Source organism: Halyomorpha halys, unplaced genomic scaffold (assembly GCF_000696795.3).
Source record: "Halyomorpha halys isolate HHAL.00 unplaced genomic scaffold, Hhal_1.1 Scaffold1291.1, whole genome shotgun sequence".
NCBI classification, from domain to species: Eukaryota; Metazoa; Arthropoda; class Insecta; order Hemiptera; family Pentatomidae; genus Halyomorpha; species Halyomorpha halys.
The window spans coordinates 489,598-515,804 of NW_027114049.1; the positions used below are offsets into that span (position 1 = coordinate 489,598).

General features: G+C 28.7%; 2 protein-coding genes across 7 annotated transcripts in view; one reads left to right on the forward strand and one right to left on the reverse strand.

Annotated features, from left to right (window-relative positions):
• LOC106689184 (serine/threonine-protein kinase 16) overlaps positions 1–3,887 on the reverse strand; it is a 12,224-nt gene extending 8,337 nt beyond the window's left edge. For all 4 annotated transcript variants that reach the window (XM_014434059.2, XM_014434056.2, XM_014434057.2 and 1 more), the window contains exons 1-3: positions 3,688–3,887; positions 3,370–3,604; positions 3,070–3,274 (exon numbers count right to left, since the gene is read on the reverse strand). In XM_014434059.2, the coding sequence (XP_014289545.1) occupies positions 3,070–3,274; positions 3,370–3,604; positions 3,688–3,797 (550 nt within the window). In that variant the 5' untranslated portion in view covers positions 3,798–3,887. The remainder of the gene's footprint in view (positions 1–3,069; positions 3,275–3,369; positions 3,605–3,687) is intronic.
• Positions 3,888–9,463: 5,576 nt separating this feature from the next.
• Positions 9,464–26,207, forward strand: part of AQP (aquaporin) — a gene marked incomplete at its 3' end in the record, with an annotated part of 49,242 nt that continues 32,498 nt past the window's right edge. The window contains 4 exon segments of one of the 3 annotated variants that reach the window (XM_067051286.1): positions 9,464–9,521; positions 9,743–9,806; positions 12,274–12,456; positions 14,103–14,295. In XM_067051286.1, the coding sequence (XP_066907387.1) occupies positions 12,276–12,456; positions 14,103–14,295 (374 nt within the window). 3 annotated transcript variants of the gene reach the window in all.

Here is a 26,207-nt window from a genome sequence, read left to right on the forward strand (position 1 = left end):
ATGAACCATATAATTATTCTTAGGGGACATATGTCCCAGAATAAAGTTATTTTTTCATTTCATTACTTTAAGACCATGAAATGTATAAATTTTGAGGAAGGTTTTTTTATTTTATTTTTTAACATACACTGCTAATACACAATGACTAAATATCTATTGATGCAGTCAATAACCCCAAATAAAATAAGTGGACAGAATATAGAATAAACTGCAACAAAAATTCAAAATAAAACAATTGAAACAAAACAACCAAGCTACCTTCTTGGTTGATGGAATAAAAATATAATTTCTACATAAGGTAAATTTTTCCATTTATTTATAATAAAAATTAATTAGTTATTAAATAAATACATACAAACATATATAAATTACATAATGTATACTTTTTACTTATTGTAAATTTTTGTTAACGCTCTCATATATTCGACAAAAATAGAACTATCTAACTGGCCCACAAAATATAGTTATAGAATCATAAGTTTGTACATTATTATTTTTATGACTTCTGTCCATTATAGAGGAGTGAAAAGCTGATGGGGAATAAAATTAGTGAGTACATTCGGACTGGAGGAATTCCTTAATAGAAAAATTCAAATGCATTAAATCTGTACTTTATTGACCAGCACATTAGTGAAATTATCTGTCAAGAAAGGTTTTCATTAAACAGGGATATGCATTGAAAGAAGTTTCACTGAAATAATATAAATTCATTCGCAATATAAAGTAATGATAAGTGTCAACTATTATAATAGATAGAATATTTCCAATTTTTACTATCGCTTACCTATATATGAAAAATATAGTAACAGGAAGTACTGTAATGGTGAAAAATTATGTATTCATGTTTTCAATGGAAATACATGTTTTAAGGTCCCCTGAGTCCAATTAACCAAGTCTCTCAAAATGGTCTGTGTCAGTTTGTGTGGGTGTACGTACATGAACAACGTGACTAAAAATTGAAAAACTAAAATTCCCATTGATGTTAAAAACAGCAACTTTTTCAATAAAACCAACTAACCCTATGTGCCACTTTATATAATCAATTTTTCAGATTTTCTCAATTACGGCTCCAACAGTTTTGATTAAACTAAGTACATCAATGTACAATTAAACAGTCTTTACTATCAGCTTGGTTTTATTCTCATTGAATTAGAATAACAGAATATAACACAAAATTTTCAAAATGGCTTCCTCTAAAATACCTTTAAATTATATTGGTTTGAAACAATCAACCATCTCAAAATTTTAATTGTGATGAAAAAAATTATAAATATAAACTATAAGAGTATTTGATAATTAATTTATGGAGATAAGGGAGACATTTTTTTTTTCAAATTAAAAACACATTTCCGGAAATAAAATTAGTAATATAAAGGCATTATACACTTTGAAAAGCCCATGATTTTAGAAAAAATACTATTTAACATATAAATTCATAGCAAGTAATAGAAAATGAAGAAAAATGCAACAATCAAAGATCTATTCTAACAGGAGCTTGACTGTTAAACTGGCAGACTCAAGTACAGTGTAGTTTTCTGTTTTGACAGTCTGGTAAAATGTTTTCATGCCACTATAGTTATAAGAGATAAGGTTTTTATAATTTCACTTATATATCACCCTATACATACAGGATAATTCAATAAACTTATTCTAATTATTTTCAATATTGATTCTTCAACAATTTAGCATTGAATAAATGGTTAAGAGCAGGATGAAAATTTTAGCAAACTGATATATACAACTATATATGTGCAAACTATATTTATACCATACTTTTGTAGAAAAGAAATGTTAAAATTTGGCAATGAGAAAAATTATTAAAGTATTGGAAGAAGATATTTGATTGTATGGAGTAGATTGTAGGAAGATAGTCCGAGTGGCAGTCATCTTCCTACAGTCAACTATCTTCTTCCAATATGAATAAACAACCACGGGGCCCCCAAGATACAAAAACAATTATTAAAAGCAGTTCTCTGAAAATGTCGAAATTGGAATTAGTCAATGTGTCAACCGAAAGACTTATTTGGAAAATCAATATAGGAAAGTATTGCCACAGCAAATTATATAGAAACATCTGACATGAAACCAAGAAGGATAAATTTATATTTAAAGTAGGATGTTAAGTGAAAGTTGTGTCATGCGTGCACTGCATCAATTTTTTTAATAAAATTATATTGTTTTTCAGAACCATAAAAAAATCACACGAGATTTATTGGATAAACCTTAATTAACAATAAGCAATGGTAGATTTTCCTCAGATGACCATAAAAAAACTTATTTTACGATAACTAATTATACAATTTTCAATCATGAAACATTCTAATTCCACCTCTTCTTTTGAGTATCTCATGATTTACAAAATAACTTAATTGATTCCATGTAGACACAATAAAATGTAATAGAATACATTAAAGTAAAATATAATAAAAGGCTAAAAATCAGGGGGCAAAATGGGGAATAGTTTATAAGACTAGTTTATAAATCTACAAATAGCAGGAGCTTATACATTTAAATAATGAGTACAGCATTATTTATTCAAATTTCAGAATATATTTAAGTGGACATTCTGAACTCGCTCATAAGGGTAAAGTAATCTAAAAGACAAATTGCTGCTCTGGAAGAATAATGACACAACTGATAAATTTTGTGCAATCAACTTTATAATGTCGGCAGGCTCAAAAATGGATTTCCTAGATTCCTAAATAAGTGTTTATAAATTAATACAATGTACTTACAAAATTATTACCTTGGTGAATTTTTAAGTACAATTATATCAGGTTAAAAACATCAAGTCAATGAATCTTTGAGCCCTCCAAAACAATAAAGTCAATTTCACAAAGTTTCAGTTCCATCATTATTGTTCTGGACTAGTGATATAATTAACTTTTTGAATGAATTAATATGTTATATGACTAAGTTTCAAAATACATATCTGATAAAAGATGCATATTGATACACACAAAATGTTTTTAAAAAAATAAATAAAAAAGAAGCAAATAAATGAAATGAGTAGCAGTAAATAATAATACAGATTGTCATATGTTAATTAGTCCTGTAACTGATAATTACCTAAATCCATTATCACAGGTGTGTTATCAACATCCAATAAAATATTGGCTGGTTTTAAATCCCTGTGGGCCAATGCAACAGGCTGGGCATCATGAAATGCTTTTACACCATCACATATTTGAAGAAACATTCTCAATATGTCACCTTGGTCCATATATTGTTTGTTTTTGCTCCTTGCTTCAAGACAGTAACCCAAAGTACCTCTCTAAAATTAGAATTAAAGAACTGGAAATATGAATAATAAAAAACCCTGGCAACATTAACCTTATGATTAGAACTACAGGAAAATAAAGAGCTTACTGAATAATACGGAAGTAACAACAAAACTTGACTGGTGGTATTTAAAACTGGATCTGGACACCCCGAAACATTATATTCAAGACAAGGAATGATGTTAGGGTGATTTAATGACTTATGGTATTCAACTTCTTGCAGTGCACATTTTTGATCATCTCTGCCATGACAAACAATTTTTTTAACAGCATATCTTTTTCTTGTCCTTGCATGTTCCACTAGTAGAACTGTACTAAACCCTCTGAAAGATGATAAATACATTATTTTAGATCGAACCAGTATAACAGAAAAAACATCTTGCATTATACTGCTGTCAAAGGTTACCCTTGTCCAAGTTCTTCCAAAATATAATATTTTGAATTGCCAATAACAAGATCATCTTTAGAACACAAACAACCCATTTTAAATATCACACTGAGTCCTAAAGTATTCATTTTAACAATATACTAATTACTACTATATTCTACAAACTACATTAGTTCAAGCATCTTTTAGTAACCCACCCTTTTGAAATTGTTATCGATTGTACAAATCTGTTATCACCAAAGAAGCAACTTTCTACCTCTACGCCAATTTCATGAAAATATGTAATGTGTCAAAGAATTATTATAATCCAGATAAATGTATGGTGTTGATAAAAATATATTAAATAAGACTGAAAGCCGTTTATTTATTTTTTAAAATATTTTTTTACACTTTTTTATCAATTGACAGTACAAAAATTTAACTGATCGTTTGATAATGTGTGGTATCAGTTTACCATTGTAGAGAAACGGGCCCAACGCAAATTTGGTTGAAACGCTAAAACATTTCTTTGACCACACACAAAAAATATAAAATCTATACCCTTATTGTTGAATAACTGACAGATTAAAATATAAGTGGCAAAGATATTCACGGGAACACTCTCAATGCAGGTATATCGACTCTTCAAACACTTTACGCTTCCTGAAATGTCATTGTTTCAACCCTATATTGTAACTGCATGTTTTAGGAATAGGAAACATAAAAAATAATTATAATGATGAGTAGATAGTTGAACAAAGATAATATATATGAAAAGTTGTTTAGTGGTGCGGTCAGTGAAGAACACAAATAAGTAAAAACTTAATTATTAGTGCCAACTTTTCGGCCAGAAGCCTTCATCAGGGCTGAGAACAAAAAACAAGATAGTAACCATAATGAGAGGAATTCCAGAATGATTAGAAAATAAGAAAACAACTAACATTATAGATACAAAATAGTATTGAAAGACATGTACAGCCTAAATATTATAAAAAGATAAAGGCTGAGTGAGAAAACTAATAATAAAATTAAGAACATATAAGAGGAAAGAACAAATAATAAAATAAGTGTGAAAATCTGGTTAGTAAATATATGCACAAAATTATTTAAAATAAACTGATGAAAAAGTGGGAAATAAAACACATATTTATGTAATTAAATATATAAGTAAAATTACATGATTAAAGAAATAAAATATAAAGTTATATAATCCAAAAGTAATAATGAAATGTGAATATTTTAATTTAATAATAATTATTTAATATTAAAATCATGAAAAAAAATGAGAAATGAAATATGTAAGTAAAATACTAGATTGAAATAAATAAATGAAATAAATAAAATGTAAAGTAATGCAAGACAAAAGGAGTAATTAATAATTTGGACAAAAAGAACATGATGTGAACATAACTTAATAATGTGGGTAAGGAAGAAGTAATGAGAAAAGAGTATAGAAGTAGATGGGGTGTAAAAAGAACGATGAGAAAGATAAAGGGTAAACGGCCAATAGTTGAGTTAAAAATATATACTGGAATAGACGACGTGTCTAACGTAAAAAGTCAAGAATACGTTTATAACTTATATTTCTAGATGGGTAAAAGTAAGAAAAAAATAGAAGTATAAAGGATAACGACAGATAATTAAAAATAAGAAATGGAGGGAAAAATGTATACTATTTTTTAAAAATTAAGTATCTGGAAATATGTTGATGATAAGTTTTCTTTATCGGTTTTTTAAATTGACGGAAAAAGGTTCTAGTTGGATATAAAAGCTTTCATTGATAAATGTTTTGTTATGGTTGTGGACTATGGCAAGTATAGAAACATGATAAAAATCAAAAGAATGATTTAAAAATGAGAAATATTTTGAAAGTTTTGAGGCAGAATAATTATGAAAAGAGATGGAATATTTGTGTTGTGTGATACTGTCTTTTAGGGGATTTTTGATTTCACCGATATAAGCGGAATTGTAATCGGGAGAGGGGCAAGGGATGAGCTGTAAGACATGGTATCGGTCTTTAAGATGCGAGTAGATTTTAGATAGCTTGTTTTTAGATCTGAAAGCAATTCGAAGGGTGGGTATAGCGGGATGTAAGAATTTTTGGATGTTATCTGAAAGAGAGGGGATGTATGGTAGTGACCAAGTACAAGTACAAGAGGATAGAGAAGGGTTGTGAAGAATTTGGTGAAATGGTGAGAAGATTTTTGTAGTTTATAAGTTTATGAATGACATGGAAGGAAAACTTGTTAGTTAAGAGTATCTTATAATTTATTATTATAATTTTTCCTGTATCTTATGCAATCCTACAATATGATGTGAACATTGTAATTGGTTACCGGTTGATTTAAACTAAGTATATTGCACAAGTTCATTCAAACTCAATGAGATATTATACCTGTTGACGTGTGAATTTTTCCAAGTATGGAAATCGAGGAGATCTTATGAAATAAATTTTAATTTGCTGAATAAACCATATCAAAAAACTCCATTGATACATTTAGCTGCCAGTATCCGCAGGAATTTATTTAATTCTGTTATTTTTATTCTTCTATTATGTAAACAATTCTCGATTTTGACTGACTCCTTCCTTGCTTGGACACTTTGAGTTTAATAAATACTGTTTAGAAACTGCTAAAAGATAAATATCTCTCTACGATTGGTACTATACGTCAGTTCTTTTTGTCTTTTTTTCCCCCATATAAAATTGTTATCCATGGATCCATTATAGTTCAAAACTTTATTATCCTAATTAGAGAACTCTCTAAAAGAGCTCAAGGAGCTAAAAATAAATTTGTCAGGCGCTATATTTACTTGAAAAAAGGGTAATACGAATTTATTTAATTGTTCAGTGCGGTGCTATGTTCGTGAAGCAGAGAAAGAAAAGTAAAGACCAAATCAATGACAATGAGTAATTTATTTTTTATTTTAACAGATATTATGATTATGTGCATAATAAGATTTTATTTAATGTAATAATGTTTTTGTATCAGCGAAAAACAAATTAAAATGTTTATATCATATTTTTTTATTAATTGTATCACATACTTTTATCATATCGTACCAGAGTTGCCTGATGTATAATGTTTTTATATAAATATGTATATTGCTTATAAGTAGTAATATGTTTCCATAATAAACCTTAAATAATACATTAACAGTATTTACAAAAATGAAATCTAAAAATTTTGAGTCGGAGAAGCCCCGCTGGACTATTTTGCCCCGGACCAGGATCAGCTGACGATGGGTCTATAGAAAGACGTTTCGCGGTGGAATCCATATAATTTTCATATTTTTTGTAACCCGCCAAATTTTTAAATTATTACAAGTATGACATGTGAAAAAAAAGTTTCAAAATAACTGTTCTTGATATTTTTGTTTCAGACAGCTTTATTTTTATCTGAAAAGATATGTACCTAAATGGCAATTACCAGTAAAGCAAAACTAATCTTTTATTATTCCAAATCGCTTTTACCTTATAGTTATCATCGGATTCGTTTTTATTGTGTAATTCCTCCAATTCAATCAGCACCACCTTCAACTGAGTCCAGGCCCGAGGCAAAATAACACAGTAATCCATAACCGCACTCCTTCTCAATAAATTTTTTTTTAAATGTTTATTTTTGCAAATAATATTAATATATGGATTAAATATTATTGTGAAAACATATTACTACTCATAAACAATATACATATTTATGATTAGGCTACTCAGTTAGAATGTGATAAAAGTGAGAGATATTATCTATTGTAGAGGGCATAATTTAAAACTCAAACTAATCTCCACTTCAGGCTACTCGCGATTTATGAAGGAAGTACAAAAAAAAAAAAAAACCAATCACAATCATTTTTTAAAATTTAGTAGGAAGCCTATATATGTTAATTCAATATTTGACTTTTTTTATAAAATTTAAAATAAGTATTTTTTTCTTCATTAAACATTTAACTAGGAGACAGTGTACTAATATTAAGAGTAAGTCTTAAATTTTCGATAGTAAAGTGTAAATATATATTTGGCCCAATAAAGTGTGGACTCACGAGATAATTTACTCTATATCCACAGATTTGTTTTTTGTATGCGTTAAACTCTGTTCATTTATTGCATTTGTCCCATTTGTTGTCCAATAAATTATCAAGGTAGAAGTAATTGTATGAGGCTGTATTATCAAGTTCATTCAAATTGGTTTCTGTTCTGAATAGTTAAGAATACCATGTTCCAAATGTTTAAGCAAAACTTCCTGTATTACAGTTAAATTTTAGATTAAGCTCAGGATGATTCTCTTGTGAATGTCCATTGGGGATTTAGGGCATTTGTCTTTAAAATAATAAATTAAATATTTAATGATATACTTTAAGTCAAAGATATCACTTTAAACAAAATATTTTTTATTTTAAATTATCTATATGGAACGTATTAGTTAATGCCTACAAGCTAATCTTGTACATGTTTTCTTCAATAAATGGAATGGACTGTTAACAACATTATATCCTTTGAGTAATCCTAAGAGACACTAGACACTGTGCACAATACTATTTTAAATCTTTAATTATGTAAGCCAGTAAAAAGCATCAAATTATAAGTAATAACGATTTTGGTAAGACCTCAATATTTAAATTTTACAGAGGAATTGAATAATAAGAAGTAGAAGAAGATCTGTGGTTGGAGAACTTTATCATTAGAACTTCAAACGGATTTAAATTACATTATGATTAAAAGTAGTTGCTACCTTACTTTATGAACAACTCAATAGAATCACATCTTACTCGAAGACTTAGGAGATACAAATGTAGTCATATCCAATCAAACATTATAATAAAAAAATCACACATCCCATTTTTCGAATTCCATGAAATAGTTTGTTATCACCTTCATACATGTGTTTGCCAACTCTTTGTCACTTTAATTATTTTCATTCAATTAGACTATCTTTTAAGAATCTATATGAATTCTATACATATAAGTTTTTACAAAAAAGTAAATGAACATGGTTTAAATAGACTATATACAGTTTTTTTTCACTTGTCACGCTTAAACTGAAAAAAAAAACTTCAAGTAGTATATTTAAACCATGTATTTTTACTTTTTGTAAAAACTTATATGTATAGAATTCATATAGATTCTTAAAAGATAGTCTAATTGAATGAAAATAATTAAATGTTCAGAATTCATAGTTTTATACATGAATAAGAAGACTTCTGATTCATTAAGGAAATCTGGAAGCATAGCATGTAAAAAAAAAGCATCTAAAATAAAAAAAAGGGTAAAAATGAATTTGAAAATTTTGCATTAAGAATACATAGCATCATAAGATATTTACAAATAGATAACTTGGTATTTCATTTTAAATAAATAAGTCAAGTTCAATCACTTGTGGAAATATGAAGCATTTAAGAAGTGGTCGATTTGACTGTCATGGTAGTCAAGTTGTTAATTATACTTATTATGGAGTTTATTTACAATTTTTAGTTACATATAACTTAAGATTTTCTTTTAAATATTTGTCTAATGTTTTTAAATTATTCAATAAATTAAACAAAATTAGTAATGACTTCAAACCTTTGAAAAGTATTTTTAGTACCTATTCAAAGAACTGAAATATTTATTTTCAATTATATGAATTGAATGAAAATGTGTTACATCTTTTAATTTCAACTGACAATTGTAAACAATATATTTCAATACTTAGGTAATAAAACTATAATCATTTATATTTTAATTACTAACTAATAATTAATAAATTTTGTGTAAATAAAACTTTATCACCATCACCCTAAATTAGTTATAAGATCAAAACCAACTGTAACAATTTATAAATCTCTAATTTTAGAAAAGAACTGCTGCCAGTACAAGTTTGTGTAGTAAAATATTGTGGGAGGTATGTGAAAATTTAGCAGTTGAGAATTGATACATTAATCTTTCATGAACTATTATTAATAAAAAATGTTATCTAAAGTGAATAATTCTTCTTTTGTGTTTAACCAATTAAACACAAATGTTCATTGTAGATATTTATTGTAGAACTTAAGTAAAAATAAAATATTTAGATATATATATGTAAACATTAACTTTTATTTATATACCTCCTGATGGTTTTAGAGGTAAATTTCCAGATCCAAGTTCAATTGAAGGATTAAATAAAAATATACCAACACAGAAAAAGGTAATATAATTTTATTAATACTTATAATAGTCATATCAGAAAAGCAGTATTTGACTAAAGTTTATCAATGTTTTAAATTAATACAAAATTTAATCGTTCGTAAATGCATTTAATACAAGAAATACTAATTAAAAAATAATTTTATTGCTATTTAACTGATTATTTTAAAAACTAATGTATTAATTTAATTTACTACATTTAACGTACTAATATTATGTGAGAAACAAGTAAATCCATTGTAAAATGGATCCAGTAATGAGTTACCCGATGTATTATACTCATGTGCTTATCAGTAACTTTATTATTTTTTTTATTGCTATTAAAACCTTTATTGAGAAAAATCCTTACAAATTTTAACTGAATCAAGCTATGTTAATTTTAATTTTCAATGTAAGATAGTGATGCACTGTATACAAAAAGACTCATACAATTAGGAACTATAACAAAAATGATGGTATTTCCTGGATTTATAATGTTATGTGTATTATGTTATCATTCATAGGAATGATAAAATGCTTTATGCTTATTTTATTGAACTTTTATTATTTTAAAAATTACAGCTTCTTAATTATTTATTGATAAGTTGTTAGTAATAAAGCAAGATGTACGCATCTTAATAATAATACACATTAAATCATTGTTGGTTTTAGCTGGGTAGATCTAGTGGTAGTTCAAACAAAAGATTGATTTTAAAATGAAAATTCCTAGACTTTAAAGTAATAAATAGATATAGATATAATAAATTGAAGAAAGTTTCCTATCAAATTCCTATTTATATGAAATATTTTCAGAAAATCAGTCTGAAAATGTTGCTTTAAAATGTAAGAAAATGATAAAGTGAAAATATTTGAGTTATGAGTTAGTTCTTAAATTTACCATTGGATTTATTTATTTCCCTCTATTTCATAGGTCCAGTGGCAACACTGTTAAATTAAGCTCAATTGTCTCCTAGCATGGAGTTTAATTGAGTTTTTGGCATCCAGTTTTAATGTATTAGGATAAGTTTAAATGCTGAAAAGACCAGTTTTATCAAAAATTAGTTGTTTAAATAAAAAATAATTGAAATGAAACAAAAACCAGTAAGTGTGAAATATTCTGCTTGTATAAATCAAGTTCTTGATTATTCAAAAATTATTTTAAAACATTTTCTGTTGTTTGTATGTTTTTGGAGTAATATGTGCAATTAAAAAAATGACAGACATTTTCATACATAAATAATTTGACTATCAATATATCACTACAAATGGCCCAAGGATAGATTCAACCAACTTTTCTGTATGATTAGAAAAAAAACCACCTCATTCATCAAGTAAATAAAGTTTATTTTACTTCCTGGTTCGAAATTTTGTGTTTCCTTATTTCAGCCTCAAGTTTAGCTCAAAGGTACCCAATTAAATTGATGTCAGCTGATTATGAAAGGGTTTACAGAACTTTGAAATAGTTAAAAATTAGCCATTCTTTTATCAAATGTGATGTAAGTCTCAAATTGTCACTCTAGTAAAACACAAAATTGTTTTTGTTCAATTTTTCAGCATTTGTTCTTAATTGGTTCTTAAAATTTCATTATATGAATGTATATTGGTGATAATGCCCATAAAATGTAAGCTGTGAGTCCCAGGAGCTGATGTACATCCCTAAATCATTACATCTCCACCTTCATGTTTTACAATGGGCCAAAAATTTTGTTTTTTCTATGCTTATCAAGAATCAAAACTGAGAAGATTATTCTTAGTATTCCAATATAATTTCTGATGAATGAAAGATTCTGAATATCAACTTAAACAGTAAGAAGCATCATTTTCATTTTGGTGTGTATTTAACTGAATTTTATAATATAAGCCATATTTTTTTAAAAAATTTATATTTAACTTATCATTGAGAAAAATTAAATGTCTGTACAATCATAATAATTTAATAAATTTTAATTTCCTTTGGAAGTTCGGGGAATAAAATTATTGGGGATGAGATGTTTTTCTTTAGATGTGTAATTTTTGTATTTCCGCTAAGGTATTAATATTTAAAAATAATGGTTCTGGACCAATATTTCTATTTAAGTCCTTTCTTGATAAGTAACCCTGTTTTAGTAGACATCTGACTAGGGTATTTGAGTTTTATTATTTATTTGTCTTCAGAGAGTACCAACTAGAAGTTAAAGGATTCGATCTAACTGTACCTAATAATGTCTACAATCTACCGAAATTCTTTGCTCATTTCTTAAGAACATAGACTTATATTGTTAGTTGTAGGAAGAACATAGACTAATACCGAATATACTTACTCAAACAAACCATTGACAAGTTCTTGATCTATTTATATCAAATGTAACCAAGCTGCAGTTACTTTTCAGAGGAGGCTGGAAATAAATGTATTGATTTTAAACTATATTTTTGAAGATGTCAAAATAATATCTTTATTTATCCATATTATTAATTTGATATTAAATCGTAATCAATTGTGTTCTTTTCAGATATGGGAGCCTTGTTTGGACTTACAGTGTCCACAGGCTACATTATACTCTCTTGCCTTATAGCGTGGTGGGCAAGGAAGTTAGCTGATAAAGTTTGGCCAACGTCAACTCTAGCAAAATATCTCCTCCTGGAAGGCATCGCCACTTGGGAGTTGTGTTCAACTTGTTTTGAATTAATCATAGGTAAATTTAACTAGCAGATATCTTAAGACATGATTAGATTATTTTATTAGTGAAATTTGGAGAGTAGAGTGGCTTAGTAGTAGGGTGTGCTACTGTGCTACTAACTCCAAGGGCCCAGGTTTGAATCCGTTTGTGAAAAATAATTATTTATTTTGCTGTAGTAAATAATTATTATGTTACTGTAGCTATGATCTGCGACAGATTCTGCAAAATGAATCTTGACATTCCCATTCTGGTATAGGCTGTGTGACAATTGTTAGATACCCATCAGGAGAAGGGAAATAACAAAAACCAACACTTTTTGGAAATAATTTTTTTGCATATCTTGAAAACGAACATACTAAATGAATTTGAATAATTTTTTTAACAATCTTCATTTTTTTTATTTTGGCTTCCTCACTACTTAAGTTAGATTAATTTTTTATCCATGCAGTGAATGAAAAAATGATTCTATCCTCTATGATTCTTTTTTCTTTGAAAAAAAAAATTCTATGATTCTTCTATTTTATGCTGTTAAGGTATACATTCCCGAAAAATATTTTTTTTTTGTCTTTGTAATGTAAAATAATATTTTGTCATTTGTCATAATAAAAAAAAAAAATACAAGGTATTTAAGGTCACAAGGCACAAGTTTTTTTTTTTTTTTTTTTTTTTTTAATTTTTACTAAGAAGCAATAAAGAGTTTTTTTTGGTGTAAATGTCTAAACATTTTAACATCACATCATAAATAAAGATTTTTTTTATAATCTTTAAATTTCTTTCTTGAGACTGGCAATTTTTTTACTAAATAATTCAACACACTATCCAAATTTTAGTCTCAAAACATTTATTTCATTTACACGTCCAACGTTTCGGCCAATTCGGCCATCTTCAGGGACATCTTAATTTACTATGAGACATTTAACCTTTTTAAAACACTCTATACAGGCTATTCTGCCCAGGTCAAATATATACATCTATTAAGTCCAAAATACAATAACCACCTAATAAGTCAAAATATAAAAACCAGTCCAATTATTTCTCTTCTACACACAATTTATACACTATATATTATAAGAGAGGTTATAATATATAGTGTATAAATTGTGTGTAGAAGAGAAATAATTGGACTGGTTTTTATATTTTGACTTATTAGGTGGTTATTGTATTTTGGACTTAATAGATGTATATATTTGACCTGGGCAGAATAGCCTGTATAGAGTGTTTTAAAAAGGTTAAATGTCTCATAGTAAATTAAGATGTCCCTGAAGATGGCCGAATTGGCCGAAACGTTGGACGTGTAAATGAAATAAATGTTTTGAGACTAAAATTTGGATAGTGTGTTGAATTATTTAGTATAAAAAGATTTTTTTTTTAAGACAAACCACAGAATATTTATTATGAATAAATTAAAATCTGTTTTCATCATTAGCTCTCTTTTTTATCCTAAAAGTAAATGAAATAAGTAATTGCTTAATATCAATTAATATTTTCAATTCGGCTAAGGTATTTCAATATAAATACAGCATTCATCTATATATTTTTAAAATGATGATCAATAAAACTAAAATGTGGAGGAAACCCAGTAATCACAATCACGCAATAGTTCTAAGTGGAAAGATTAGTGTAAAAAAAAGCTTCAATTATGATTTATCCTCATGTTTCAGTTGCTGATAATTATGGAGTGCTGACTTATGGTTTGTATCTTTTTCTGTTAACAATATGGTGGTCAAAAGTATGGGGCGACTCTTCTGCTTGCCCCTACACTCACATCGAAGAAGTTGTAGAGGGTGGTCAAGGGCCTACAGTGGCTCTAGCTAAAATTTTAGCCGAATTGGCTGGTGGTGCTTTAACATTCAGGTACTGTTTTTGATTCTTCAATTTATGAATTAATGACTTAATCAAACACCTATTTATCATAACCATTTTATCGTTATTCATTTTTGAAAAAGAATAATAACTTCTAAACAATAAGAATTTCTAAGGTTCTTTGTAATGTTAATCTAACTTGATTAGGAAAAATGTATTTAATTTATTAATAAAAACTCTTCATAAATATTTATTGTACGCTAAAAATATTTTAGGGATTATGAAAGTGTGCGGCTGTAATAGCATACAAGGAAACATTACTAAAATAACATTACAGTAGAAAAAAGGATTTTGTAAAAAGTTATCATTACTAATTAAAATGTAGTTTTATGTTTTCTTAATTTTTTTAGATTATTATTTTATTTTTTGTGGATAGATAGAATAAAATTTCTCACTCTGGTTACAGGAGAATGGTAATACCATTCCTGATTTAGGTAGAACACTATATATAAGGAAGTAAAAATAAATAAACAATAATTTAAACCCATATTATTCATGAATAAGAATTGAAAGAAACTTTTACCAGCAGGGAGTTAAAAAAATTCTTCTTGTAGTAATAACTTTACAAGAATATAATTAAGTTATTATATTCCATAAAACTTCTTATTACAGTTTATGAATCCTGTAATGACAGCTTTCATATTTTTAGGATTTTTCTTTATTATGAATTATGACCACTAACATCCTAAAAATGTTTTATTTTTCATTAATAAGAAAGGAGAAAGCTTAAATTTTATATAATTTTTATACGTAAAACATTAGTTTTGGATAAAATTATTCAAACCTTCAATTATAATGTTGGAACTTTTCAATTTTTAATTCTTGATATTGATACTCATAAATTGTGAAAATACTCATTCTATTGATTTTATTTTAATATTTTGTGATTCACTCAGTAAAACCATAAAATTATTGGATTAAAATATTTCTGATGTTGAAAAATAAAAGGATTTTTTTTTCTTGACTATATATTATTCTTACTTTTGGGTATTTTTTTTTTTTATACTTTTTAGATAGATTAAGTTTTTCAGTTGTAATTTGTTTTGCCATTTCAATGAATATAAATATAAAATAATTGGCAAAACATTTAAAAAACAAATCTGTTCAGATGAGGAGATTTAATTAGCATGTATTAGAAATAATATTGTAGTAGCCTAAACATTGTTTTAAATCCATTGAGTTGTAAGTTATGTACATAGGATTATAAAACTAATAATATTCATTGTAAATTTAATGAATTTTTGATATAGAGAATTATGTTAGGAGTTTTTAAAAAGGGATTATTTAAGTTATTCTAATACAACACCATTAATCCCTTGGACATATGCAAAATGCATTGAAGAATTGAAGTGAATATAATATGGGGTATGAATTCTACGCAAATTAAAAGTGCAGCAAATTAAAAGTGAACTTCTAATTATAATATTTTTTAATTAATTATGAGAGATAGTCGACCGTGGATGACTAGTACGAGGAGAAGATGGTTTGGGGGGGGTGCGGTCAAAATGAAACACAAATAAGTTGTTAAATTAATTTTACTTTAATTATTTAGAATATTTTTTAACAGCAATATACCTAGTAATACGTGTCAGGTTGCTATGTACTGCCTTGAGATTTAATCGGGATGCCAGGATAATCGCTGAAGCCAATTATCCAAAAATAAGTTAATTAATTATATATTGAGTCCTAAAAACTATTATTATAATTGGATTCTTTTCCAAAGGCTATTTGTGTGTTTACCAGTTTACCAATTAAATACCTTTATATTTATAAAATTTTGTTATATATCATAATAAAGGGTGGTATATTGGGTTATATAATAGTATATAAACTACATAAAGAAACTAAGTATTTATTTACAATTTATTACTATAATTAAAATGATTGTAATGATTCAGATAAAGGTTGCCATAAAATATACATTATTACATTATTACTTATTGGTTAATTTTATACTTATAGCTGCTGATGCCGTGGAATGTAGTTCCGTAGGTGTCGTCTTGTTCATAAGGGATGTCCAGGTCTCGTGGCCGTTCTCACAACTTCGTCTGGTCGAAGTGCATCTTGCTCTGCTCTGGCTTCTGCTGCTCTCTCAAGCCTGGTCGTCTCTCATCTAACTGTTCCTGTTGACTGTCTCTTTTTCTGATCTAGATTCCTTGCCCCTTTTCTCCCCCTTCCCTTTTAGGGCGTTTCCTTATTGTTGAATCTCCTTTCTCATTGCCCATCGGTGACCGGACGTTTCCGAGGTAGGCGTCCCCCTAATCAGGACTTTTTCAGTGGATGAAAAAATTTGACATGTCCAGGAAGGGCCTGTACCTGCTTAATTTGATTCCGGTCCCTCCTCAAACCTGTTATTTTTGTTAGAACACTTAAAGGTTAGCAAATCTAATTTTCTCCTGGGACTCTGGTAATGTGGCAAACTTAACACAGATGTTTTCTCATACCCGGGCATGCAGTAAGCGGTTCGTCGAATGGCTCCTACCCTAACAGGTATTGGGGACAGATGACAAAAAACCTTAATAAATGACATATTGTAATAATTACTAATGCCTCGATACATAGCAAGGTCTAACATTTTTATGTGCCATAAATAGATAAAAAAGATTAAAATAGTTTAATTTGAGGATTTCTATTTACTCATTTTATCTCAATTCATCTTATAATACTCATATTGTATTTTACTATCACAAACCTTTTATATATATTTCAAATATCAGTTATCCAGAGCTATTTATAGTTATTGTTTTTTATATATTAATTGACTCATAATTTTTAGATTATAAGGTTCTAAAGATTAATTGTTAAAATATTTTTTGTTATTACTTTATACGTTTAATTTATTTTCATTTAATTCTACCAATAATATTAGCATATTATTTAAATTTTTAGTGTTAGTTGAGTTATCATTGATTTTTTTTCTTAAAATTGAACTTATGTTATAGTGATGTACAGTGGTGGAACAATGCAGTATAATTAATACTTTTATATAAAAAATAGGTCACTTCAATGTCAAAATCCCTGCAGGGATAAAGCTTATCAGCAAAAAAATTTAAACATAAATACACATTTAGCGTTGTCCCATTAACACATGTTAGTTGACCTTCTCCTAACAATTGCAAATGTACAATATCTGTATACTTTTATGACTTAAAATATAAATCCCATATGGTAGAATAATGCATGGGCATGCTAATAAACTGCAACACTGGTATAGAAACCATTTTGAGTCCATGGTGGATTTATTTTTGGCACCCCGTGCAGAATTATTTTTGAGTCCTCCTCCATCCCAAAAATAAAAAAAACATCTCAGTTTTTAATTTAAAAACAATAATGGTGTGTTTAATGTTGATCCTAGATTGAATGTGAGGAGATAGTCAGGGGCTGTGGTCAGTGGCCTAACACAAATATGTGAAAATTTATGCTGAGTTTCTGCCTAAATTTCCGGTTTTCATTAGGGTTATCAACTCAGTTGAATTGCAGTCAATTGGGCGCGTAGCAAAATATCCACTCTGCCGCCTCTAATAAAGGCAATAAAATTTAGATCGAAGTTTTACTTGTGTTCATTATTACTTAATTATCCGCTCCTCTCCGACCATCTTATACAGATTTTTTGGACGACCACAGACACTGCATTGTTTAGGTTTATTTGTTAGGGATATCAGAGTTAGTTTTGGTATTGAATTACGAGACCAGAGGTGAAAAATAGCAGACATGATGACAGAATAGGGGCCGCCACCTGTTGAAAGCCGCTGTGGTAGGGGGTCATTGTCAGCTCTCTAATGTCAATCGTCACTAGAAGTTCCTTTGTTAACGCTGTTTTTAAACATTTCATTTGTTATTTTTTGTATCATATAAGTTATGTATAGTTTATTTTATTATAACATATATATTTTATAACAAAATTTTAATTAAAATAAATCATTACCGCTATAACCCACGAAGTGCAAGGGTTCAGTACTTTGTAAGTAAGTACCGTTACTATACCAACGGTACTGTAAGGAGGTGATTTGGTCAGAATCACGCTCGATCCCCAGCTTTTTTCCCAATTAACTTTAACCTCTTTATGAGGCTGGGTGGATTCTGAAGGACTCTCGAACCCACAAGGAGGACTTATTTATCGATCGTATTTTCTCCTTATTTATTTAATTTTTCAATCAAGATATCAAACTGTAAATCAGTATGAGGTTGGTAGAATTGTATATGTATCATGAATTTTATTTCGTTTGATACACTATATTATATGTATAGTCCAAATCCGATTGCTACTTCTGCTGCAGAAATGATATTTCCAAGCAAGTTAATGAAAAAACCTTGAGATTGCAATCGGATCGAACCGATTAGATGGGAGATCAATTTAAAAAAATTCAAACTGCGGTGATATGGGCATTTCTATCGAGAGCCACATCTGCAAGGAGAGAAATAGTTTATGGATGAAAGTTCGGAATGAAAACTAACATTAGGAGCAAGGGCTTATGAACGCGGGAGCGAAGGAGGCAGCTTCACAGAACATTGAATAAAGCATAAGGGACACAAGGTCGTTTCTTGTAGGGGAGACGTGACCCCAGATCGCCGGCCTTTCATTATTTCTTCAAATTTTTCAACTTATTTATTGGTGAATTTTGGAATCTTGAGTTGTACACATTAAATCAAACAGCACGATTTGTTAAACAAAACTGATTGGATTCTTTCGTATTTTTTTTAATGGGTATTTTTTCAGTGTTCAATGACTAACACTGATACTAACTTAGTCAACTATTTGCAACACCAAGGAATGTTCCAGGTACTCAAAAATACAAACTTATTATTGGAAATAATAAGTATAATAATATTCTTCTCGTTAAAAACCGTGTTTCACCTCTTTTAATCTTTGAGGGCTGGATGGATACAGGTAGTCCTGGATCCGTTCATTTGAAAGTGATTTACGATGAATTCGACCTAAGTCGAGTTCTGCTCCACATACATATTGTATCCTATTTTGTAACCTCTAGTTAATCTATGAAATATTTTATATAATGAGTACTGAACGTATTTTTATATATTTTAATGGCTTTAATGTTTATTGAAAAAAAATTTTTTTCTTCAAGAGACATAATTTTGAATCTCTACTGACATAGTTATAAATATACGCATTGCTCATCAATATTGCATTTAATGTATGCTCATTTATCTATTTAAGAGATTTCCGGCCCACGGGATGCGAAATAATGGTTTCAAGAATTAAATCACGGCAAATAAATTTAAATCGGATATAAAGTTAAGTTTTAATATTTCATTTTAATAAAAAAGTTTTATATTAGTAAAACGATAGATTTTTAACAGCAATAATCTACTAAACAATTTTTTTGTACTTAATCGGTATATTTTACGGTTAAAAAAAAACATTTTTTTTTCTCGTTTGATATTACTGTTGTTGATTTTAAAGGAAAATCTTACAGAGAAAAAAAAGTTTGGTTGGTAATTATTACAATTTTTCCTGGAAAATTAAATATTATTCCATGATTGTATTTGAAAGGCTTGTTACAGGTATAAAAATTGAAAGATTTCCGATTAAATCAGTGGTATATTTTAGGTACCGAATCTACTCATGAATAGTGATAAAACAAGGAATTTTCCAATATCTTGAAAAATTCTTTTGAGTTTTCAAGATATAAAAAAGTTACAGCATCCGAGACGTTGCATAATATTTACACCACTTGTGACTATCCGCAGTTTTCACTTACACATTTTTAGCAAAACAATTAATTTATAATAATATAATCACCTGGTTATGTTTAGCAGAGCTAATGAAAATTAGAGTTGGCCTTCAAAATACAATATGGAAAATCGCTGGTAGAGTTGACCACTGTTTTCAGTCGAAAATAGAGACTGTCTAACGAAAATTCTACATGAAGAACATACTATAATCTCAATGAGTTAATAATTCTGTAACCGTATAACAGTCACGTTTTGTCATGAAGTAATGGGGGAAGCCCAGCCTAAGAATGGTTTGAATCACCGTTTCTCTCTTTCTCTCAATATAATATTTGTTTATTTAAGAATATTTATTTATTTTTTTAATATATTGTTAAAATTATTAAAGATTTAATAATAAATTTTCTATTGATACAACTTACAAATGAATGCGGCAGAGGTTATACATTGACCACAATACTGACTACAGGTGGAGGATACACGAGGGTTTTATTACGTAGATAGCAAAATATGGTGCACACACAAATGAAAAGTTATATAAGCTTCAGTACTTTTATCAAATTCTCTTGCACTGCAACCAACAGAGACAAAGTATTAAAATCACAATATTATTTATAACATTGAATTTTCGAAGTAACACCTATCCATAAAGTTAAAAGAAAAATTCGAAATCTGCAAAACAAAACCTTTGAAATTTTAAGAAAAATAATATGTAATGAGATTTTTTGGAAGTAAAGTGATTAAGTAGGTGATTTTCAGATTTGATTAAGTCATGATTCACTAAGCCTTTTTGAACCGTAGTTGGTATTTTCTTTAAATTAATAATTTTTAAAATTTGATAAAAGCTAAAAAATTGTATTTAAAACTCTCTTCCTCCCAAAGAGACGAAGGGAATGCAAGATTTCGCCACTGGCCTCAGTATGGTGTACCAATGTCGGATCACCGATTTCAATGAAACTATTTTTGATCGTACTAGGCCGAAAAATATTAGATACGTGTCCGAAGGTTCGTCCCAGTCCACCTTAGGTGTTGAGAAAAAAATAATTAACATAATTATAGAAATGTTATATATTATCGTTTACGGTATTTGCTTAGTGGTCATTGTATACCAGTTGATTTTTTTTTTGTGAGTGTATAAGAACAAAAAATTGTTAATAGTAGTAAATGAATTGAATTGTATTAAAATTACAAAGCAGGAATATCCCAGCTGATGTACAAAAAGCAACAGGAAAGTCTAGAAACACCAAAAAGAAGTGGCTATATCAGCAAACCTATACCTAACTGGAGGAAAGGAAACAGTTCGCCTTAAACCCCACTCGTTATGGGAATCTATGACAGGATTTTTTTTAATTATGTAACTTTAATACTAAATAATTACATTTTTTTAAAAATTACATGAGGAGGATATTGATTTTTTATAACATTTCAGTTGTGCGTATGCATGAAGTAAATATAATATATAAAAGTTCATCAAGCCATCTTGAAAATAACCAAGACAAAGGAACACAAAGTGACCTTATTGGCAGTGAAGGGCAACTTGGACTGTGCCTCAATTCATGTTGACGTAAAGAGCAGGTAGTCTTTAAAATGTGTTCGAAGTCACCGATTTGATCGCTCAAACACTGGTCTTGACGTAAGACTTATTAAAAACGTGGCGCTTTACTACTATAACTTCTAAATCTGTTATTTTGATTTTGTCGTTAGCACAAAAATGAATTCGTCCTGGGTTTCGAACGTTTACTAGATGCGATAAAATCCATCCCCGGCACTCAACGATTGGCTATAGCAGCAGCAGCAACATCATCTTTGGCTTAAAAAAATTCGCCAAACAATTATTGAGCTAAAATAATTTGCTTTACAATTATCCTCACAGCAGTTGAAAACGGCGCAAATTAAATTCACCGTTTAAATAAATAAATAAAATAATAAAATAAATGGAATGTTCATTAAAACACAAAGTATCGCATGAACTATGATATAATATTTTTAATTAAGGTATCCATTGATAATAGATACTTTCGTAAAAAAAAAAAAATAAATAAAAATAAAAAGTACCATTTTAATCTTGGTTTCAGTATTAATAATATATCGAAAATTTCGAAATTAATTATGTGTTTATTCTGAAACTAAATCACCTGCGAGTGCTAAATGCACAATAGACAAGGAGTTGATGGCATTGTTATTTTATAAAAATTGATTCTACCTTTGAATTGCATGATCATAGTAAAAATTAAATAGTATTGCTTCCGTGCCCTGTCATTAGCTTGCGGCAATCCTGGCATAAGTTTGTGGCAAACAGTTTGGGAACGTCGATCTATAGAGTTATCTAGATTCTTCTACACAAAGAAAGAAACTAACGAAAAACGAATTAGAACTGAATACCAACAACTTCTGTTAAGAAAAATTATATTTGATATGATACTAAAAAAGATGATGAATGTGAAAAAAAATGTATGTGATCTTTATGCATTAATAAGGTACCATTTTTTGTTTTAACGGAGTCTGAAATGATTCCATATGAAAAATAAATAAATTATATAAAATTTGTGGGAAAAAAATCCCTGTGAAAACCACATTCAGTCCAGTTTTTATTTTCAAACCTCTTTATTTTTATATATGGTTACAGAATACATTATAATATAATGCAATACATTCATACAAATATATGCATTCAGTCCAGTCATATAGTTCGCCTGTATATATTTTATTGAAATAGTACAAGAACCGGGAAGAAAAAAAGGCAGTTATTCATCCCAATTTTTTATTACTTTAATGAAAAATATGTATAATTACTATTCATAACCGATGAGTCTGCCAAGTATAGGTAAGGTGAATAAAAAAAAACATTAATTTTTCATTCGGAGCTCTATATCTTAAAAACTTCCAACAACACTAGAAAATCTAAAAGAACATTATTTAAAGAAGAGTAAATTTTCGGAAATATTACCCTAATAGAGATATTTAAGTCCAATAGTTCTCGAGATAGAGTCTTTTAAAAAGCAACATTTCATAAAATATCAGTAGTTAGTTAATTTATTTTGAGAAATCTATATCCCAGGAGCTATATGACGTACAGATGTCTATTAGCACTCAAATTAAAGCTAGTTTAATGAGCTATAAAGTAGTTTATGACATTTACCTTCCTAGGAATAGTAGTTTTCATGATATTTGCTAAAATAAATTGATTTATAGTTGTTCGGACAATAAGTTCGATTTATGAAGAACTTTATTTCAGAAACCATTAAACGTACAGATCTCTGTCTACACTCAAATTAAAGCTAGTCAAATTTACTATAAAATAGTTGAAGTTTAGTGGAATAACTGGTTTTTTTTTCTCCTCTTGGGCTCTTGTACTAAAACCTTTGCGTTCATGGCGAATTCTGTACTAACAAACTTCAGTTACTCCTATCATATAATCGAAAATAGATAAATAGTTTAGAAAGGACTTTTTACCAGAATGGAACGGGGAAAGACACGGCCTTTCAAGAAATGGCTTAGCAGGGACCGAGAGGTATTTCTACACTGGATTGAGGTTCATCAACTAATAAGTTTATTCCAATTCTTCAACAATACGAATATTTCCTTAATAAAAGGAAGATTTTAAGAAAAAACTGAAACAGTAATAAAATCGTTTAATGAGAGCCAACGTTTCTTTGACCACATCCGGACCACCGATTGCTACTTCTGCTGCAGAAATGATATTTTCAAGCAAGTTAATGAAAAAACCTTGAGATTGCAATTGGATCGAACCGATTAGATGGGAGATCAATTTAAAAAAAATCAAACTGCGGTGATATGGGCATTTCTATCGAGAGCCACATCTGCAAGGAGAGAAATAGTTTATGGATGAAAGTTCGGAATGAAAACTAACATTAGGAGCAAGGGCTTATGAACGCGGGAGCGAAGGAGGCAGCTTCACAGAACTGTCTAAGTCATTTCTTGTAGGGGAGACGTGACCCCAGATCGCCGGCCTTTCATTATTTCTTCAAATTTTTCAACTTATTTATTGGTGAATTTTGGAATCTTGAGTCAAAGAGAAATCTATCCTTACACGCCAATTTATACATTAAATCAAACAGCACGATTTGTTAAACAAAACGGATTGGATTCTTTCGTATTTTTTTTAATGGGTATTTTTTCAGTGTTCAATGACTAACACTGATACTAACTTAGTCAACTATTTGCAACGCCGAGGAATGTTCCAGGTACTCAAAAATACAAACTTATTATTGGAAATAATAAGTATAATAATATTCTTCTCGTTAAAAACCGTGTTTCACCTCTTATAATCTTTGAGGGCTGGATGGATACAGGTCATGGATCCGTTCATTTGAAAGTGATTTACGATGAATTCGACATAAGTCGAGTTCTGCTCCACATACATATTGTATCCTATTTTGTAACCTCTAGTTAATCTGTGAAATATTTTATATAATGAGTACTGAACGTATTTTTATATATTTTAATGGCTTTAATGTTTATTGAAAAAAAATTTTTTTCTTCAAGTGACATAATTTTGAATCTCTACTGACATAAAAGGTTTCCGGATGTTAGTTGAGGATATATCTCAAAAACGACTTAATACGGGGACTGGCTGTGTTTAACTTTTACGAATAAAAAGTTATGATCACAGTTTAATGAATGAATGATTTTTTTTTTTTATTTGCTCATTTTTGGTTCATTTAACCCTAACTGATTTGGCTGCTCATTTTCGTAACCCATGTCAACAGGCATGTTTAATATGGTTTCTATCATATATAGTTAATTACTTCACTATTTTCACTATATTGTACTTCAACGTTAATTCATTCATTACGCTAATTCATTTTGATTGTTCCTTTTTTAGTTTTATATTATCTTTTTGTTATAGCGATAAATATACGCATTGCTCATCAATGTTGCATTTAGTGTATGCTCATTTATCTATTTAAGAGATTTCCGGTCCACGGGGTGCGCATTATTTCAAGAATTAAATCACGGCGAATAAATTTAAATCGGATATAAAGTTAAGTTTTAATATTTCATTTTAATAAAAAAGTTTTATATTAGTAAAACGATAGATTTTTAACTGCAATAATCTACTAAAAATTTTTTTTGTACTTAATCGGTATATTTAACAGTTAAAAAAAAAATATTTTTTTTCTCGTTTGATATTACTGTTGTTGATTTTAAAGGAAAATCTTACAGAGAAAAAAAAGTTTAGTTGGTAATTATTACAATTTTTCCTGGAAAATTAAATATTATTCCATGATTGTATTTGAAAGGCTTGTTTTGAATTTGTTGTTGAAATATTTCCGACTAAATCAGTGATATATTTTAGGCACCGAATCTACTACTCATGAATAGTGATAAAACAAGGAATTTTCCAATATTTTGAAAAATTCTTTTGAGTTTTCAAGATATAAAAAAGTTACAGCATCCGAGACGTTGCATAATATTTACACCACTTGTTCCGCAGTTTTCACTTACACATTTTTAGGAAAACAATTAATTTGTAATAATATCACCAGGTTATGTTTAGCAGAGCTAATGAAAATTAGAGTTGGCCTTCAAAATAGAGTATGGAAAATCGCTGCTTGAGGGTTGAGCACTGTTTTCAGTCGAAAATAGAAACTGTCTAACGAAAATTCTACATGAAGAATAGACTATAATCTCAATGAGTAAATGATTCTGTAACCGTATAACAGTCACGTTTTGTCATGAACTAATGGGGGAAGTTCATCCTAAGAACGGCTTGAATCACTGTTCCTCTCTCTCTCTCTCAATATAATATTTGTTTATTTAAGAATATTTATTTATGCCTCATATTTTTTAAATATATTGTTAAAATTATTAAAGATTCAATAATAAATTTTCTATTGATACAACTTACATGGGAACATGAGGGAGATGTTATACATTGACCACAATACCGACTACTGGTGGATACACAAGGGTTTTATTACGTAGATATCAAAATATGGTGTACACACAAATGAAAAGTTATAGAAGCTTCAGTACTTTTACTGACAGTCAGTTACCAACCAATCTTCCCTCTACAGGCCACAACCCCTGATGAAGACCTGAAACTCAGGTCGAAACGTCGGCATAAAATAAATAAATATGGTTTTGTTTATTTATGTTGTTCTTTGCTGAACGCACCCCCCGACAAACTTCTCCAATCATTAATCTACGGTCAACTATCTACACCTCATATTAAATATTAATGACAT